This window comes from Somniosus microcephalus, chromosome 18 (assembly GCF_052327205.1).
Source record: "Somniosus microcephalus isolate GS21.2 chromosome 18, FLI_Smic_1.0, whole genome shotgun sequence".
Classification (NCBI taxonomy): domain Eukaryota; kingdom Metazoa; phylum Chordata; class Chondrichthyes; order Squaliformes; family Somniosidae; genus Somniosus; species Somniosus microcephalus.
In genome coordinates this window covers 53705358-53724857 of record NC_141004.1, presented here as the reverse complement: position 1 = coordinate 53724857, position 19500 = coordinate 53705358, and the positions used below count along the sequence as shown (strand labels likewise).

Sequence of the window (19500 nt, the reverse complement as noted above, 5' to 3'; positions counted from 1 at the left end):
TCTGGCTTTCCCCTGTGTTTCCGCCCCCCCCACCTGCTCAGCTCCCCATCTGTGCCATTGACATCCCTTCTGTTGGGCTCTACTCTGTTCTGAAGCTTCCATGGTCTTTTCCTGCTCCCTGCCCTTGTTCTTGCTACCGTTGCTCTGACCTCGCTGCTCGGTTGGTCCGGAAGCCTGTTGGGCTATTCTCGTCATAGTTGCTTTATGCCCCAGGACAAGTATTTTTTACTGAAAAAAGGCTCTTTAGGTGGGAAAAAACCCATTTTGTTTCCGCCTTCGCTCAGTTGTAGCAATCTTGCTTCTGAATTAGGTCATGAATGCAAGCCTCACTCAAAAAACTTGAGCGCATAATCTGGTTTGACACTTTGGTTTAGCACTATACTTGCTCAAGAAGAACGTTAAAGATCCCATTGTAGGAACGGAAGTTCCTATCCGAATAACAAGTCCAACGCAGTGAAACGAAATAATTAAACTTTAATAAACAAAATACTTTAACTGATAACTACAAGAGCAAAGGTCAGCAGGTCTGTTCCGGTCCCCAGCCTTTCTCAGACTGCCCTTAAATACTGGAAGCCGACATCATGACGTCATCACGTTTTCCGCGCCAACTGGGGGTCACGTGATCGGCGTCATGACGTCATCACGTGGAAATACAAGAACCTACACACAGCTTAAAGGTGCAGTCCACAACTGCACTACAGAGTGGTTAAAGGAATTATTACAGATTGTTCAGTGTCTCTTGGTGGCTCTGCCACACCATAGCACTAAATGAAGAGCAGCAGTGGAGTTCTCTTTCTTTCTTGGACACCATTTATCCCTCAAACAACATAATTAAAAACTAGATTATCTGACCATTCATCACTTTTATGTAGGAATTTCTGTGTGCAAATTAGCTACTGTATTTGGCTACAAAACAGTGCATAACACTTAAATCATTTAACAATTAAATACTTTATAGGACATCCTGAACATGTGAAATGATATTGTAATATAAAAGTAATATACACTATCTCTTTCTTTCTCTCTCTCTCTCCTAATAGGTAGATATTGATATCTGTAATGGACAACAACTTGTATTTGTATAGCTCTGCTAATGTAGAAAAATATTTCAAGGTGTTTCACAGGCAGAATCAGAAATAAATGAATGCTGAGTCAAAGGCGGCACTGTTAGGGGTGACTGAAAGCTAGTGTTTTAAGGAGGAGAGGGAAATGGAGAGGCAAAGATGTTTGGGAGGGATTGATGGAATTCCAGTCTGTGACATAGGTGGCATGGTTGCCCATGGTCTGGTGAAGGAAAGGGGAATGCACAAGACCCAGAGACAGGAACATAGTTTGGGTGGGTGTTGAGCTAGATGAGGTTACAGAAATAGGGAGAGGCAAGGCCATAAGGGGATTTGAACACACTGATGAGAATTTATGTTTGAGGTTTTGAGGGACTGGAAGCTGTGTAGATTGGTGAGGACACGTGTGATGGGTGATCAGGACTTGACGTGGGCTGCAAAGTTTTGGATGAGATGAAGTTTACTGTTGGTAGAGGGCGAGAAGCTGGCCAGAGAGCATTGGAATGGGAAATTGAGTCTGGTGGTGACAAAGGCATGGATAAGGGAAGAGTGAAGTATATAAAGTGATCGTGTAATCCTCTTGCTCCTGAACATATATTTTACTTTAAATGAGCTTATATTTAGGAGTTTTAATACTTAGACTTTAACCTCTTCTACAGCCTAGTATTTTACGGAAAATGTAGGTCGGATCCATTTTGATCTGTCAAAAGCTGTCTGACTTGAGTTTTCAATCAGTGTGGGTGCAAATCAGATTTTACTCAAGAATAGATCATTTGTTAGTGCCTTGTTGTCTTTCCTTCCCCTCCCTTCCTGCCTTGGTTATATTGAATGGAAATAATCCTACCTTGGCTGTTGAATTTTGGGTTGGTTTAACAATAATGCATTTATACTACAACTAGCATTGCTCAGACACTAAAGCTGCAGTACAAATCCAGACTTGGACCCTGACCTGACTCCAGAGAAAACCGATGAGACTCCTGGAGTGGTTGCCTTGCACTGTTTAGGTTTGACACGGCATGGAGTATAATTCTTGTGTGGTGTCAAAACGCTTAGTGCTCAGGGGCCCAGTGAACCTTCTAGACACTTATAAACTTAACCTAAAATTAAATGTTGAAAGTGCAGGCATCTTAAATGTAAAATGTTAACTATTTGAAAAGGAGCTCTGCTTTTGTGTATAACCACATGCACAGAGCTGTCCCCAGGCAGTATAAACTCTGCCCCCCAGCTGGAATTCAACCTGGCAGCCGCAGTATAAGTTGCAAAAAAGAATTCATGATATGCAGGGGGGAAAAAACGAGTACATGCTTAAGCGCAATGCAGGTATGAGCTGTTAGAATGTCAAGTTGACAAATTAGGGAATTGTCTTTTCCCGGTGAGGATATTGCAGTTGCATAGATAAACGTATTTAGTGTCAAATTTTAATAAAATTGGTGGTAATTTGTGCTGTTTTATGAATGACTGTTGGAGCCACATTTTAGCCAGCACCATTTATGATTAATGATCAAGAATTAAGTTGCTTTTCAGAATCTTTGTTTTGAAAACCCAGGTAATGGATTGCTTTGTCAAACCTGCTGGATACCCAATATTTTCAAATTTACATTTTGCTTTTTACAGAAACTTAACACAGTATGTCACTATGTTGTAGTTCACAGTATTGATAAGTTTGTTGTTCTGAGGTAACTTGTAGTTATTGCGCAACCATAATTTAAAAGTTTTCAAGGGATAATGTGTTGTCTAGAAGAGAGCTGGGTTACCTAGATTCTTAGTTTTGTGAGGATGCATTCCCATCCAGGAAGCCTTCTGACCAGTTCATTAAGAAGTTGTGTTGGCTATGTCCATAGGCTGATAGGTCTCAGCTTCCCAACCAAAATCCTAGCATGTAGGATGAAATAGCAAAGGAGAGGGAACTGATACAGAAGGAAAACTGAAATAATGTGCTACCTATGAGTGGTTGCACAAGACTGTGATTAGAGATGTTTCTAACCAATGTGCCAGTCTTCGCAATCATCCAGGTTAGATCACTGAATGATCAGATTTTGTTAAAAGTAAGTGGAACCAGTTGAAAATTTCCTGAAATCAAGGGAGTGTTGGTCAGTATTACTACACTAGTTCAATGAAGAGGGATACTTTTCTCCCTCCAAAAATAGATTGATTTTATTGGACAATTATGGCTCTAGATCTGTCCAGGTTTACTATCCTGTGTAACGCGCGGACCTCCGCTCAATGTGCTGTAAAGATTATTTTTTCATTTTGAGCACTACTAACTGTTGGAAACCCAAATAAAAATAAATGCACAATATTGGCATCTGAATGAGAAAAGATCGGTTAATGTGTTTGGTGTAAGTCAGTCATAAAAACTGACACATGGCTATATTGTCAACTTTCTTATGCTGCACATTTCCAGTAGTTTCTTGGTAGAATTTCTGTTTCAAATTTTAATAAATGAATATAAACTTCTCTTGATCAGCTTGCATGGAATTGCTGGTAGTTTCCATTTGTTTTTATGAAGTGCAACTTGGAGATCTAATGGGATAGAATGGAAATTGTTTTAAGAGAACAGGAAATACAGCTGCGTTGCTACACTGATCTCTATGAAAGAAAACACTTTTGCACTGTCTGGTCTGCCGTATTCACTGCTGAATGTCAATTAGTTTTTTTTAAAAGTAAAACTGCTGGGATTTCAGGAAAGTTTTATTAATCTAGGCATATAGCCGATTCATTTTTGTCAAACAATCTGTTTGCTTTTTATGACTGAATTCAGTAAACTGTTGCCAAGTATTGGAATTTCTTTACAAGATCTTATGAATACTCACTTTGAATGCAACAAAATTAGACAAGATCACAAAAGTAGACAAAACTTTAAATTCATAATTGTGTCCACTTAAGTTTGGTGTGATTACTTTAAAAGCCAAATAAGTGAGTTTTTCGATGAATTAAAAAAAAGCAATTGATAAAGTAGGTACAATGCTGCTGTGTCTAGGCAGATAATCAGAATACAAGTTAGAATATTTACTGCAGCTGTGCTTGTTGAGCTGTCAGCTGTGCCTTGTAATCACTTAGTGTTTAGCTTTCTAAGTGTGAGTCAGCCTTTCAGGAATGGTTGTAAATTATATTAGCGCCATTACTTCTGTGAATCTGGGTGTTTCAGATGGCACAAAAATAAATGTTTTTTTCTAACTGAACAATATAAATGCAGTGGAACTTGGGTGAAGTGGCCGTATTTTAACCTGAATCTCCATTTCAAATTCTGATTTAATTTCCAAGATTTTGGGGAGAAGAGCAGCTGCAAGCACAAATTGTCTCTCTTTCTGCCTCCCTCACCCCTTTGATCCTCACCCCATATCTGGCTGGCAGGAAGTGCTGTTCAGCTGAAGCCCTTTCACAAGTAGCAGTGCTGGGGAAATAGCCGAATTTGGAACGGTTATCTCAGGGCAACTTCAGTTTCTGCAGCAGCAGTTGCCTTGATTGTAGTCGTCTAACTTAAAAACAAAACAAAGGGTGAAGAAGAAGTATTTGTAGCAGAAACAAACTGCTTAAAGAATAGGGATCCAATTTCCAAATTTTTAAAAAAGTTTATTTTGTGCTCCTCAGGATGAGGATATCAGTGCTGGGAAATGGAAGACTTTGTTGTTTTTGGCACCTGCTGTCAGTAGCAGACACTCCCACATCAGGTATGTCAAGGGATGGATACAGAGAAGAGCTCCCTCTACTGTGCCCAATATTGCCTTCACCTGAAGGACATTTCATGCTGCACAATGTGACAGTTTGACTCTTCGTGCCAGCTGGTTTTGTAGTTTCTCTGAGCTTGAATACCAATTTAATATTACTCCGTGCAAACTGAGCAGTTTGTGCCATGGGCATTGAACTGCCAAACTCATTTCATATGCACTCTTACAACTGGTGAGAAGAGGAGACTTTCTCCATCAGTCTAGATGAAGAAGTTCCACTGTTTAAGCACTTGTTAGTTGCAAGTAATTTTGAAATTCATTAATAAAAATGCAATGTTATTTTTTTGAATGTAGGATGGAGTTGCAGAGTGAGTAACACAATCCAATGACACAAATGACTTGAGTTGTGTAAGCCCCCTAATTGTGCTATTGTCGTTGTCTCTCCCATCTGTTTATAATTGTGTAGCGCCGTGAATTTAGTACATAATTAGGAATCCATGTAATCCTTTTCAGTGAAGATGTCAAAATACTTGTTTTTAAATGAGCAAGGTCGAGTAGATCGCGAATGAAGCTGTGCCATTAATCATGTGATTTGTTGTCAAATATCTTGGTCCAGGTTTAAAAAAAAAAAAAAAAAAAAAATTCCATGCCATTGTTTTCTTGACTCCTATATTGTCAGGTTGTAATTGATTCTAATACCTGGGGTGCGTAAGTAGAAAGATGTAGACGAGCAAAACTAACAATGAACATTCTCCACAGACTCTTGTCAACCTTAATTAGAATTATTGCTTGCTGCAGAGGTTTTCCTATACTTAACCCAATAAGCAAGTGCCTTCCATTGCAACATCAGGCCTTTCCTCACTCTCTGCTCTGACTCTAGAATAGGAGTATGATGAGCTGAATACGGTTGTGGACACTATATTGTCCACCTAGGCCATTCTAATCATAAATGTTCTGTGTGCCAAAATATGTTGAGGTCATCACAGTTGGATAATGAACATGATCTGATAAAAGTCCTGTACAAGCTGAACTGAAATAACAAGTTGAAGATTTTAGTTGATGCTAAACGTATGGGTATAACCTGTGAGTTGTTTTTGGAAAATCAGTTGCAGTTCAGTCCATTAAAATGAGTAGAAGTGTGAAATGGCAAATTTTCTGTGGTGTGCTGTACAATTATAGCTTCAAATCATGTTTTTAAGTTCTAGCTTTGCTACGGATTCTGTACAGAAAGGTGTAACATTTGCCAGTTTGTGTAATCCTCTGATCAGAATCAAGTAACGTGTTTTGTTGGAGTTTCCGATGCCAGTTTCATGCTAAATACTATTGTAATTTGCATAATAATGGCAGAAATCAAAACCTATAATGTAGCAAATGCACAGCAGGTTGGACATCAGTAGGAGACCAGGTAGATATGTGTTTCTAGATGGACTCTTCCCATTACTTTTATTTCAAACTTCCAGCGCCTGCATTTTCTTCTTTCCATCTCTAAGATGAGAAATATAAAAAGCTGCTGTAAGGTACTGCATCTCCACTTCTCCAAGGACAAGTGTCAAAGACTAAATGTGCATCAATTAATAAATCATTGGCGAATAAGGACAGATGATGGATTTTAAATGGCCTTGAAGTGAAATCATTCTTTTGTGAAGGGTGGGAGAACTGGTCCGTTCATTTATTCTGCCAGCATGAAGCACTGAAGTTCAGAAGATGAGCAAGTGAAATGTCACCAAAAATATTTTATTCCAGAATGTAACCTTTTTTCATTGGTGATCATGTCCTTACATACTGGCTCTTGTACATTTGATTGTGGATCCCCATCAAATGATAATTTGAGATCAAAAACATGTTTTTTTTTTGATGGAACGAGCTAATGTTTATTTTTCATAAAACTTTGGTGGGTGGAGTAGCTGTATAATTACAGATTACATCCAGCGCCCATGTAATGCATGTATGAAATATGACTGAGTGAGTACACTGGTGTGAACTATTTTATATATTGCATGTTGCACCTTGTGAAATGCTTTAATCAAGAGATTCCATCAATAGCAATTCCATTTTTTCCCTCTCGCACTAGTGCTTTTTTTTGAGGATGTGCCAGATGATCAATTCAACTGCAGGGGAATGGCTTTGAACTTAGAAATGAAGACGACTTGTGGGATTTGCTGTTAAGAGGTGATGTTAACAGGGATCTGCTTAATATAAAGGCCTGTACAGGAAAACTCTTAGTTACAGCGACTGCATCTGTTGTACTTGCCTTTCAGCCACAACATTCTGGCCTGTAATTGGTTGGTTGAGCAGCTCTGGGTGAGTGAATTGGAGCTTCCAACACTGCGATCGATTGATTTTTTGTTAGGTAAGGGTATTGAGGGATATGGAGAAAAGACGGGTAAATGGGATTGAGGTACAGATCAGCCATGACCTAATTGAATATCTGAGCAGGCTCGAGGGGCTGAATGGGCTACTCCTGTTTCTTGTATTCCTGTGAAGCATTGTAAAATACTTTGAAGAGATCAGTTTGCCATTTGTTTTTGTCTCTTTTGCATAGTGGAGTCAGGAAGTGCTTCAAAAGTTAACTGTGTATTGCTGATCCTGTATGCATCAGTCGAGTAACTTGGAATAAGCTGTGGCTTGTAGCAAAATGAGATATTGTACGTTGGAATCTCCATTATCTGCCCTATTTGAGTGTTCTGATGGATTACAGAGTCTCCAAATGTTGGTCTTGCATGTGTGGTGCAGCATTAATCTAAGCACTAGAATACAGACGTGTAATATAAACAACATGAATTGAATTTGAGCTTCAAGGTTGAGTTAAGTGGAGATTGACAGACTATACAGTGAGGCTACATCTTGCTCGCAGTTTTGTCCTGAAAAATTCTTGCAAATAATCGAAGCATGAATATTAGAGATTCCGCTTGAAATTGTAATCAGTATAACATCATTTCATTATCAGTGTTTTGGAAAAAGTTCCAAAAGAATACAGTTGCCATTGAATTATGCTTTAAAAAAAATTTTTGGGGAAATTATGCAGTCGTTTACGGAAGATGAGGTAGTGACTCTTACAATGCTTTGGTATTTATCGAAAACTGAACATTTTTGCTATGAATTTCAGCGTACAAACCTTCAACACAATCCATACTGGAACTGTCAAAGTCAAATTTGTTCACGCTCCTGTCCAGAGTTTCCATAACTCGCAGGTTCCACTTCATCAGAAGAGTAACCTAGTACTAATTAAATAACAACAGAAAATGCTGGAAACACTCAGCAGGCCAGGCAGCATCCGTGGAGAGAGAGAAACAGAGTTAACGTTTCAGGTCTGGGACCCTTCATCAGAACTGATTCTGCTGAAGGGTCCCAGACCTGAAACGTTGGGGTCGGTTTTCCTGGAGCCGTCAGGCGGGGTTTCAGGCATGTGGGGAGGGGAAAATCCCGAATTCGGGGGTCCCGACACCATCCCGCCAAAACCCGCCTCCACGTAAGTTTCAGGGGAGGCGGGTACCCGCCCCGCACTGGGACCCGCCGACCCGAGGCGGGAAGGGATTAGTGCCAATTAACTGCCTGTTAACAGGTAGTTAACAGGCAGTTTTTAGCCTAATCCCTATTTTGAGGGGTGTCGTGTGGGATTCCTGACTGCTCCAAACCACGCCAGGTTAGAGGAGTCGGGCCGTCGGGTTGAAGGACTTGGAGGGGTCGCGATGTCGGTGTTCAGGTGAGTGATGGGTGCATGAGTGCAAAGGTAAGTGTGTTTGGTGTGTCTAAAGTGTGCAAAGAAGTTAAATTACCTGTACTTACCTTAACAGCCTTTCTTCCTCTAGGTTTCGGGAGTCCATCACTCAGCCGGCAATGAAAGCAAAATGGCTGCGAGCTGTCAAAAGTGACAGCCTTCAGCTTTCATTGCCGGTGAGACTTCTAACTGAGTCTGTGTAGAAGGACTCAGGTTAGAAGTCAGACTGTCAGTGTTTGACAGCTTCAAACAGCTGTGAAACACATATTTCATCTGCCAAGACCTCTTGCCAGATGAAATTTCAGTCTGTGACGTCACCTGGTGCCGGGTGGCCCTTAATTGGCCTGCTGAGCCCACTGGGCGGGCTTAACAAGGTCAATCAAGGGAAAATCGTGTGGATTGGCCGAATGTCGATGTAGGCAGGACTAAAACCCGAAAGTTGTAGTCCCGCCTCCTTCCCGACAGCTTTATGAAAATCGACCCCGTTAACTCTGTTTCTCTCTCCACGGATGCTGCCTGGCCTGCTGAGTATTTCCAGCATTTTCTGTTGTCGTTTCAGATTTCCAGCATCCGCAGTATTTTGCTATTATACCTAGTACGAATGCATTGCTTGGGAATCCCTTTCTTGCTAAGGCTGAGTATATGACCGCTTAATCCTCCTCACATTTTAAGGCTTGTTAAATGAAACCTTTATTCACTGTCTTGTGATGTGCACTGATAACTATTGTAAGCATTAAAGAAGGCTGCCCTTGATTTTAAATACAAATGGTGTAGAGAATTTGAAAGTCCTAATAATTGTATATTGTAGTAGCTTAGCAGTACAAGTCCTGTCCTTTATTTTAACAAGGCATTGATTGGTGTTTGGCAAGGTCCTATCATTAAAGAATGTTAAATTAGTTCCTACTTCAGCTCTGGCATATTTGCTGAGCTAATGGCATTAAAGAAAAAGGCCTGTGACATGGAGAATAACCATAATAAAGATAGGATAATCAAAGACATGAACAAATGCTCTCATCAATGACCTGGTGGAGCATACTTCAAATATTAGGGGCAATGCAGTGTCAGAAGTTGGACATCATTTTGAGACAATTCTTTTGGAAGTTTTTCAGCGAGAGCATACAAACCAATTGTAGAGAATGCACTTTAAAGAGTAGAATAGTGAAGGTTAAGTGGCTTCTGAAAAAGCTCTTAAGGTTATTACATTTGGAGAATTGTGCAGTTTTGTCAGATTTTGAAAGTCGTGTTTGCCGATCAGTAGCTGAAGTTGTTACTATTTTTTTTCAATTGCAGTAATTTAGCCACTAGCATTTGGCTACTGTTGAGAGTATTTCTTGCATTAATGTGAGGTTTCATTATTTAACCTCCTATACATTTCAATGCAATCTACTTGTACCGAATACTGTACCTGGAGCACTACGAATGTATTAACTGCACTGAGCATTTGTCAAGCTTGTTTGTTTGGGTATGTTGACTAGAGTTAACTCTGGACCCTAGGTATTTTCTGGCCCAACTTTATTTTAAGAAAGAACAAGTAATGTGACTAGGTAGAAACATGGGTTTAAATTTTATTCAAAATGCTGAAGTAAGTGCCACCAATAGATGCACTGGCATCCAGCTTTATATACAGCATACAGCAAAATGTTCCAAACCAATTTTCTATTTTTTGTCAGTATTTCCATGTGGAATCAGTTAGTTACTGGAAATTTAAATTTGTTCTGGGGAACTGCTCACTACTTGGGCAAGCTATTTGCAACAAAGTGTCAGTGCTACTTTCTACTCTTCCCTGTCTTTACCCCCCCCCAAGAAAAAAATCCCTTACTTCACTCAAACATGGGTGGCAGAGCCTTCAGCTGCTTTGGTCCCATTATTTGTAACATGCCTGCCTCTGCACATCTCTCTTCACTTTTTAAAAAACTTCTTCAAAACCCTTTTTGACCTAGTTTTGGGTCACGCCTCCTAATCTCGTCCTCCTTTGCTTGCCATCATTTTTATTAAGCCTACTTGTGAAGCATCTTGGCTGTTTTTACATTAAAGATTCGAGTATAAATGCAGCTTGTTAAATGTATCTGTTGTGCTCACGTGCACTGGATACTGTACTGTTGTAATATAGTTAATAGAAGTTAAATAGCGTTCTGGTGAATTGCTCAACCACCTTGTGGGGAAAAAAATCCAACTTATTGACAAGACGGCCTCAGGCTGTCTGCGTCAATTTTTTTCTTTCCCCATTTTACGTCTTGCACCACCCACCATGTCAACGAAGGTACTACATTTTTCTATTGGGTTTTCCCAGTGGGTAACCAAGTCTGAATTTGGGTAGGCTTGACAAATGCATAACCTTGGGGCTGAGGATATGCTTCACTCCATGTCCTTGAGCTATCTTTGTACTTCATACTCTTTGTGGATCTTGAAGTGCTTGGTACTAAGTACTTGGGGTGGAGGCGGGACTTATGTTACTCGGTCACTCTGGCCTCCTGGAGCTTGCTTGATCACCTTTGGTGGTCATAGAGAAAGTTCTCTGGAGCTATTTCCTAAATTGGCCTGATGATTTTTTAAATTAGAGTGGGTGATATCGAAGTCAAATCATGCACTGCGAGAGGAAATAAAGATTGGATGAGAGAGAGGAAAAAAACAAATCAAAAAGTGACAAAGGAAAATTAAGAAAAAAAAATTAAATTTAAGATTTGACTTTTTAAAAATCTCCAACAACAATTGACTACCTCAAGGAATGAGACAGCACACTTTTAATTGATCACTTTCTATCCCAGCGAGGTTGATTGACAGACATTAACAATAATCAAAATTATCGTTAAAGGGGTACTTGCGGCATTAATTATTAGACTTAACTTTCTGTGGCGAGTTTAATAGGCAAAAAATGTGGAAATGCAGCAATTTCATGGAAAAACTCTGAGGTTAAGGGCGAAATGCTGTTTTTGCAATTCTCCGGGTATCTCTTCCTCACCACAAGTTGTTGGCTGATTTGTACGTTAATAACGGTGCGTTTTTCACACTTATTTTTTTTCAGCAAATTCTGGTCCATAAAAATCTGAAATTTCTAACTACCCAACTTCCTTTCTCGGCCCCCATGCTAAACCTTGTGAACGGCTCTTGCTCCACAAGTACTGGTCCCCTCCCTGTCAAAACCACGGTGGTCTGTGTGGAGTTTGCACATTCTCCCCGTGTTTGCGTGGGTTTTCTCCGGGTGCTCCGGTTTCCTCCCACAGTCCAAAGTTGTGCGGGTTAGGTTGATTGGCCATGATAAAAATTGGCCCTTAGTGTTAGGTGGGATTAAATACGTGGGGTTATGGGGATAGGGCTTGGGTGGGATGGCTGTCTGTGTAGGGACCGGGTGCTAGGGTTTGGATGATCAGCCATGATCTCGTTGAATGGCGGAGCAGGCTCGAAGGGCCGAATGGCCTACTCCTGCTCCTATCTTCTATGTTTCTATGTCATCCCTCTCCACAAGGAAACCCACCCTTGAACCCCTTTCCTCTCCTCCCAAATCTGTGCCCATCTTTGCAGTAGCACACTGCTTGAATATCTCCAATCAGGTTTCCTCCCCGGTAGTGGCACTGAACCTCCCTAGCCAAAGTCACAAATTACATAGGAACAAGAAAAAAGACTGAAAGAAAAAGCCCACTGATCGATCGAGTCTGTACCATTCCGTCACGTTGCAACTAGGCATCGTAACCCTCAGTGTTTCCTTCTACCAGCAGCCATGTAATCCCCTGTGAGAAGCAGAAACCAAATTTAAAAGAAACCCTAGGCCAATTCAGATCTAATGACTGATGTTTGGATAGTATCTCTTCTCCTCCCCCTTCCTCCCTCCCCTACTCTGGCAGCTTCATACAACACATACTTTCCAGTAAATTGATAGCCAGAGGTCATTTCCTAGATCAAGCTAGTTTTCAGGTTCTAAGTAATAAATTCGTCATGATCCTGTCATAGTATCTGTTCAGCACAACTGTAGCTTCTATCTGAAGAAATGTGTAGACTAGAGGGAAGGCTGTGTCTGGTAGAAATTCACTCTTCCATGACTATGAACAGACTGCAAAGGGTATTCACCAACCAGGACAGGAAGGAGCGTTTGGACTTGGTACATGCAGAAACTGGGATGTTATGGAGAATCTGTTTTTGAAGCTGAGCCCATAAATGCTTTTAAATAATTGCTTCAAAAGGAGGGATTTTAGGGTAAGATTAGACAAGCTGGCTTGTGTGGATAAAAACACTGGCGCACACAAGTGCCATATGGCCTGTTTCTGTTGCTGTAACATTGATTCTAAGAAAGACGCCTTCCCGGAGCTGTGGCAAGACTGTCTGAAGACCTGGAATAGGAGAGCATCAACAGCTGTCCCGTTAGCTAAATAAATCTAAATATATCTCGGTGGAAGATCGGAGTGACAAAAGCAACATCAATCGCATTTGGGACTGCTTTTCTTCAGTCAGTACCAGTGGAATTCCAGAGTCACTGGGAGTTGATGCCCGCTCATGGAGAATACAGACCAGTAAGATGCACGTGGGCTCCACCGATGTCATCACTGCTTCCAGGTCTGATTGGGAGATAATGATTAATAACATTCAGTGTGAGAGAAGTTGTTTGAAAATAGCAGTTCTGAATTGTGAGGGTAAACTACTTAATGTAGTGCAAATTCCAACCAACGCGAGCACAATGGAGAATTCTTCCCTCAAAGATTCCTCCTTAGACAGGACACCAACCTGGTGACTGACGTTAAAAACTGGTGAGTAGGGAGAAAACACAAACACTTACTTGCATCCCCTTTATACAAGGCCACAAGATTAAATTAGAATTGGAAAAAATAAATACTGAATAAAAATAAGTACATTTCCACCTTATAATGTAATTGAAATGTCTCAAATCACTTCACAATGAATTGCTTTGAGTGGAATGACTTGATAGCATTAGCATAGTTCTGATGTAAACATTTCATACAAAGTTAAGACCTAAATCTAGATCTATCTAAATATCTTTGACCACTGCATTGCAATGAAAGAGAAAAATGACTGGTTCGAAATTGTTTTCTTAAATTGATGTAATAGACTTACTTGTCTAGTTTATCTTTATTTTTCTCCTCTTGAACCCAAATCAAAAATGAAGTATTTAAGAAATGTGCAGCAGCTTGCAGTAGATCTCTTCATTGCTCCCGACATCATGCACCCTAGCTGCCTAAAATTTCAACAACAGGAGAAGCATGCAGTGATATTGATCAGTGTTTCTCAAACTGGGATCCGCGGACCCTTGGAGGTCCGTAGAGACTTTTCAGGAGGTCCGTGACCGGAGGTAATTTGAAGCCTGCTCCTCTTTATAAAATAGCTGGGCCTACCTCCTCAGAGGCCCACAGCTTTCACTCACTTTGCAGCGAGTGCTCCCTGCCAGTCGAGCTGATTTCTCTCCCTGGCTCTGCGACTCTGTACCATCCTCCTGTCACGTGATCAGAGCGCCTGTGGGGCCCTTCAGACATGTACCTGAACGTGTTCACACAAATACTTACAATCCCACAGTGCAGCTGTTACAGAAGATGCCAGTGGGGCAGTACGGCGGTGAGTCATGCTTCCAGCAGCATCCCAGCATGTGCACAGGTGCTCGTGCCCTCGCTCACCTTGGCCAGCCTGCTGACAGCTTTAAAAATTGTCCAGCACTAAGTGGCTAATAGTGGCCATCTGTTGCTGCGGAGTGCCCAGAATTGGTGAGAAGCAGGCGCATCATCTTACTGATACCTGTAAGTAAATACCTGTTTACTTAAAAGCATTATTAAAACATGCTTTACATGCATTGAGTATTATGTAGTATTAGAATTTAGATTGGGGGGTTCCGTGATTACTAATTCATTTGAAAAGGGGTCCTTCAACCAAAAAAGTTTGAGAACCACTGATATAGATTACAGCGCGGCTTTTGCAAGGTGATGAGCTAGACAGGAGCAGATACTGTGAAGAGTGACCATTATTTGATGGTGCTGTAGCAGTATCTAAAGGGCGATCTGTGCGTGGCTGGATTTCCCAGCTGTAATTTTCAAGTTGTATTTTGTGGAGAGTGGCCTTGGTATTGACATCCAGATCCCATGAGTTTAGCCCTTTTAGAAAACCACTTGCAGAACTGAAATCGGTGTAGTAACTAATTTACAGGCTTCAAACTTTTAAATTGAAGTTGAATTTTGACGCCATTGCTGTGTGGAGCTAAACGTTTACTTAGTGGCCTCATGCTTAATATGAACAACCTTAGCAAAACCCTAGTTTGCAGAACAAATGAGACTGCACAGCTATTGTATGCTGTATCTTCACCACATAGAGCTCTGAAGAACTTAGCCGTTTACTATTTTTAACCATCTATTTTCCCACGGCAAAGCAGTTTCTTGGTAAGGAAGTATTGTTCAGATGTAAAAAACTTATTATTTAAAAGCAACAAAGAAGATTCAGTAATTGTTGTTGAGGTGTTAGTACAGGAAAGGCAAATGATGAGCTTCTGGTAAGCAAATTTCAGATTGATACACTGGGAAAAGGCTCAGCATTGCCTTGATCTGAGCCATAGTTTATCTGATGCTTAATACTTAACAGTATAAGGCAAAGTGTTATTAGTTGCAATGCAATTATTGTTGTCCAACCCTTCATCCTACTTTGTGGAGCTCCCTAATTCATTTACTTTTGTCTAAACTGCACTGATTTCCTGAATATGGTGAGCTGTAACCGTAACATTTTTCAAGATAAGACACTGTTGAGCAATGCATTTGGAAATATAAAAAGCGCACTATTTCTCAACACTTGACCTCCTTATCAAATGGTGTCCAAGAGGAACTTAAAGGTATCGTATTTATGTAGTTTTACCCAGAGTTCTGGAAATGATTGCAGTCAAGAAAGTGGAAGGATGACTTTTGGATACAGGGAAACCCAGATAAATGGACCCCCCCCCCCAAACAATGGACTCCTGTAAAATACGGACACTAAATGACTGTCTCAAATAACGTGCATTGTAAAAGATACAAGAGGCACTCTGAAACGACGGGCAAGCAAATTACAAACTATGGACAGCCTTCAATGTACCGAGCCCTATTTGTGTATTTTACACCGCAAAACACCAGACTCTTCAAAATGTTCAAACTATTGTTCCTGTATCGGAGTCAGGTGGCTGCTGCAGAGCTGCTCCTGGAAGTTGCGCATGTGTTTCAGCTGCCAGTCAGTGTCGTCTTTATGCAGTTGTGCACTCTTGGTGGCAGTTTGGTTGCTTGGCAACAGGAGAAGGATGCACTTGCAGAAAGATAACTTAAATGGTTCCTGCTGTGGTATTATTTGCCTGCCTGGTGAGGCCGGGGAGAGGGGGGTACTGCCTGTCGGGTGAGGCTGGAGAGAGGGGGGTGCTGCCTGTCGGGTGAGGCCGGTGAGGGGGGTACTGCCTGTCGGGTGGGGCCGGGGAGAGGGGGGTACTGCCCATTAGGTGAGGCTGGGGAGAGGGGGGTACTGCCCGTTGGGTGAGGCTGGGGAGAGGGGGGTACTGCCCGTCGGGTGAGGCCGGGGAGAGGGGGGTACTGCCTGTTGGGTGAGCCCCGAGGGGGGTGGGGTACTGCCTGGGGGTGAGGTACTGTTCACCGGATGAGGCCAGGGAGAGGAGGAGTTGCTCGTTGGGTGAGGCTGGGGAGAGGGGGGATACAATAGCGCCATTCTCTCGGAGAGCACTGCAGATGGAACAGATTGCCCTTGATGTGGTAGCGAGTTCCACATTTCTTACCACTCTTTGGGTAAAGAAGTTTCCTATTGGATTTATTAGTGAGTATTAAATTTGTGGCCACTAGTTTTGCTCTTCCCCACAAACGGAAACATTTTCTCTATGTCTATCCTATGGGCATATGAAGAATAGGCATATAATTGGCAAATGAAATTCAACACATAAATGAGATATTACATTTTGGTGAGAAAAATAGGGAGGTCACATATTACTTGAAAAATACAAATCTAAGTGGGGTAGAAAGAGCAAAGGGATCTGAGTACAAATACACCACTAAAAGCAGTGATGCAGGTTAACAAGGCCATAAAAAAGCAAACCAAGCACTAGGGTTTATTTCTAGAGGGATTGAATTGAAAAGTAGAGAAGTTATGCTAAACTTGTTTCGAACCTTGGTTAGACCACACTTGGGAGTACTGTGTACAATTCAGGTAGCCATATTATAAAAGGATATAGAAGCACTGGAGAGGGTGCAAAAAAGATTTACAAGGATGATACCAGAAATGCGAGGGTGTACCCATCAGAAAAGGATCAACAGGCTGGGTCTCTTTTGAAGAGAGAAGGCTGAGGGGTAACCAAATAGAGGTCTTTAAAATTATGAAAGATTTTGATAGAATGGATAGAGAGTGTTTCCATTTGTGGGGAAGAGCAAAACTAGAGGCCATCAATATAAGAGAGTCACCAAGAAATCAAATTGGGAATTCAGAAGGAACTTCTTTACCCAGAGAGTGGTGAGAATGTGGAACTCGTTACCACAGCGAGTGGTTGAAGCAAATACTATAGAAGCATTTAAGGGGAGGTTAGATAAGCATATGAGGGAGAAGGGAATAGAGGATTATGCTGATAGTTAGATGAGGAAAGACGAGAGAAGGCTCGAGTGGAGCACAAACGCCGGCATGGACTGGTTGGGCTGAATGGCCTGTTTCTGGGCTGTATATCCTATGTAACCCTATCAAACCCCTTGATAATTTTAAAGACCTCTATTGGGTCACCGTTCAGCCTTCTCTTCTAGAGAAAAGAGCCCCAGCCTGTTCAGCTTTTCCTGATTAGTATACTCTCAGTTCTGGTATCATCCTTGTGAATCTTTTTTGCACTTTCTTTGGTGCCTCTATATTCTTTTTATCATATGGAGACCAGAAGTGTATTCAGTACTTTAAGCAATGTAGGAAAGATCCACCTCCTCTTTCTTCGAGTTGGTGTGTCACCAGTGGTGTTCAGCACTTTCGCTGGAAAGGCAGCGCAGCATAGCTGATATTGAGATCCTTTTATAGAAGGGCCTATAAAAAGGACTGTGATCAGATATTGAAGTGGAATTTGAAATCTAGCTGCTCACCTTTCCAGGTACATTTCTAACAAAGAATATCTAAATGTTTCAGTGTTACTTTCGGCAGCCAAAAAGTGAACCTGAGTTTGAAACCTTTGACTCTTATCCTCAGAAACCTGTTGACCCTGATGCACACTTCTTCTGAAGCAAAGTTGACCATTCTGCATCAAGCCCAAAGTTCTTGGAATGCCTGTGCTGTTTAAAATACGTGAAGTAATCTCAAGATTCCTGGGCCCGCCAAGTCCTTGTTTACTAGAAGCTCTGCTTAACTAAATGTATGTGTATACTGTATATACAATATTGAGGGTGGAAGGTCGTATTGTATCTGTACAAGAAAAAATACTGTAACGGGATTATGTGATCTTCCTATAATAGGTGATGACATCGTATATCTTTGAGCTGCTCGGTTCTGTGGTGAAAACTGAATACACATCATTCACATAGCAGACGGCAGTAGAATAGCTTGCTGTTTATAACCAAGGATGGAAGAGCAGCAAAGGGTTTCAGATTCTTAGTTTTACGCGTACGAGTGTTAATTCCCTGAGCCATGCAGCTTTGCACTTCATTTATACATGGTGTAGCGGATGTATTAATTTTTTTTCAAAAAATTGTCTTGATTTAGGATCCTGATGTACATGGAGTGCTAAATTTGCATTTATATTAAAGTTTTTTTTTGATTATATCTCCGTGTCTTTTAAAAAAAAAAAAAAAAAATTGTTTTTAACTTATTGATGTTTTGGAAAAGTTAGATAGATTATATATGAATGGAAAAACTTGTACATTTTTTGCTGTTCCTTCATTGTTGCTGGGTCAAAATCCTGGAACTCTTTGAGCTAACACATTGTTGGAGTACCTTCACCACACGGATTGCAGTGGTTCATGAAGAAGGCCCACCACCACCTTCTCGGGCCACTAGGGATGGTCAATAAATGTTGGTCTTGTTAACATCCTGAGAGTGATTGTTTTTAAATGACAAGATACAGACCCCCAAACAATGAGAGGGAGATGGAAGAACAAACATGTAGACCAATTTCTGAGAAGTGCAAAAACTATAGGGCAGTAATAGTAGGGGATTTCAACTACCCCAATATTAATTGGGATAAAATTAGTGTGAAAGGTATAGAGGGTGTGGAATTCCTAAAATACATCGAGAACTTTATTAGCCAGTTTGTAGCAAACCCAACAAGGGAGGGGGCGGTTCTGGGCTTAATTTTAGGGAATGAAGCTGGACAGGTAGAAGGCGTATCAGTGGGGGAGCACTTTGGTGCTAGTGACCATAGTTCTGTTAGATTTAAAGTAGTTATGGAAAAGGACAAGGATAGACCAGGAATAAAAATTCTAAATTGGGGAAAAGCAAATTTTGCTAAGCTGAGGGGATTTAGCCATAGTGGACTGGAAACAGCTACTTGAAGGTAAATCAGTGTCAGAGCAGTGGGAGGCTTTCAAGGAGGAGATCTGGAGGGTTCAGACCAAATATGTGCCTTAAAAGAAAAAAGGTGGGACTAACAAATCTAGAGGCCCCTGGATGTCTAGAGACATACATGGTAGGATAAAGAAAAAAAGGGAGGCGTATGACAGATACTGAGGGCTAAATACTCCAGAATCTTTATAGAGGAATACAGAAAGTGCAAGGGTGCAATTAAAAAGGATATTAGGAAAGCAAAGAGAGAGCATGAAAAATTCTTGGCAAGTAAAATCAAGGAAAACCCAAAGATATTTTATAAATATATTAAGAGTAAGAGGATAACTAAAGAAAGGGTAGGGCCTATTAGAGATCATGAGGGTAATCTGTGTGTGGAGGCGGGAGACGTTGGTAGGGTTCTTGATGAATACTTTGCATCTGTTTTCACAAAGGAGAGGGGCAAAGCAGACATTGCTATCGGGGGAGGTGTGTGAAATATTAGATTAAATAAACATAGAGAGGAAGTATGAAGGAGTTTAGCAGCTTTAAAAGTGGATAAATCCTCAGGCCCGTATGAAATGTATCCCAGGCTGTTAAGCGA

At 41.1% G+C, this 19500-nt stretch overlaps 1 protein-coding gene across 1 annotated transcript in view; it reads left to right on the top strand.

Moving 5' to 3' along the window:
- The window catches only part of LOC147105274 (liprin-alpha-2-like), a 91203-nt gene extending 73024 nt beyond the window's left edge, over nt 1-18179 (top strand). The window contains exons 2-3 of the mRNA XM_086011457.1: nt 4653-4732; nt 17610-18179. Coding sequence (XP_085867583.1) covers nt 4653-4732; nt 17610-17700 — 171 coding nt within the window. The 3' untranslated portion in view covers nt 17701-18179. The remainder of the gene's footprint in view (nt 1-4652; nt 4733-17609) is intronic.
- The last annotated feature ends 1321 nt before the right edge of the window (nt 18180-19500 follow it).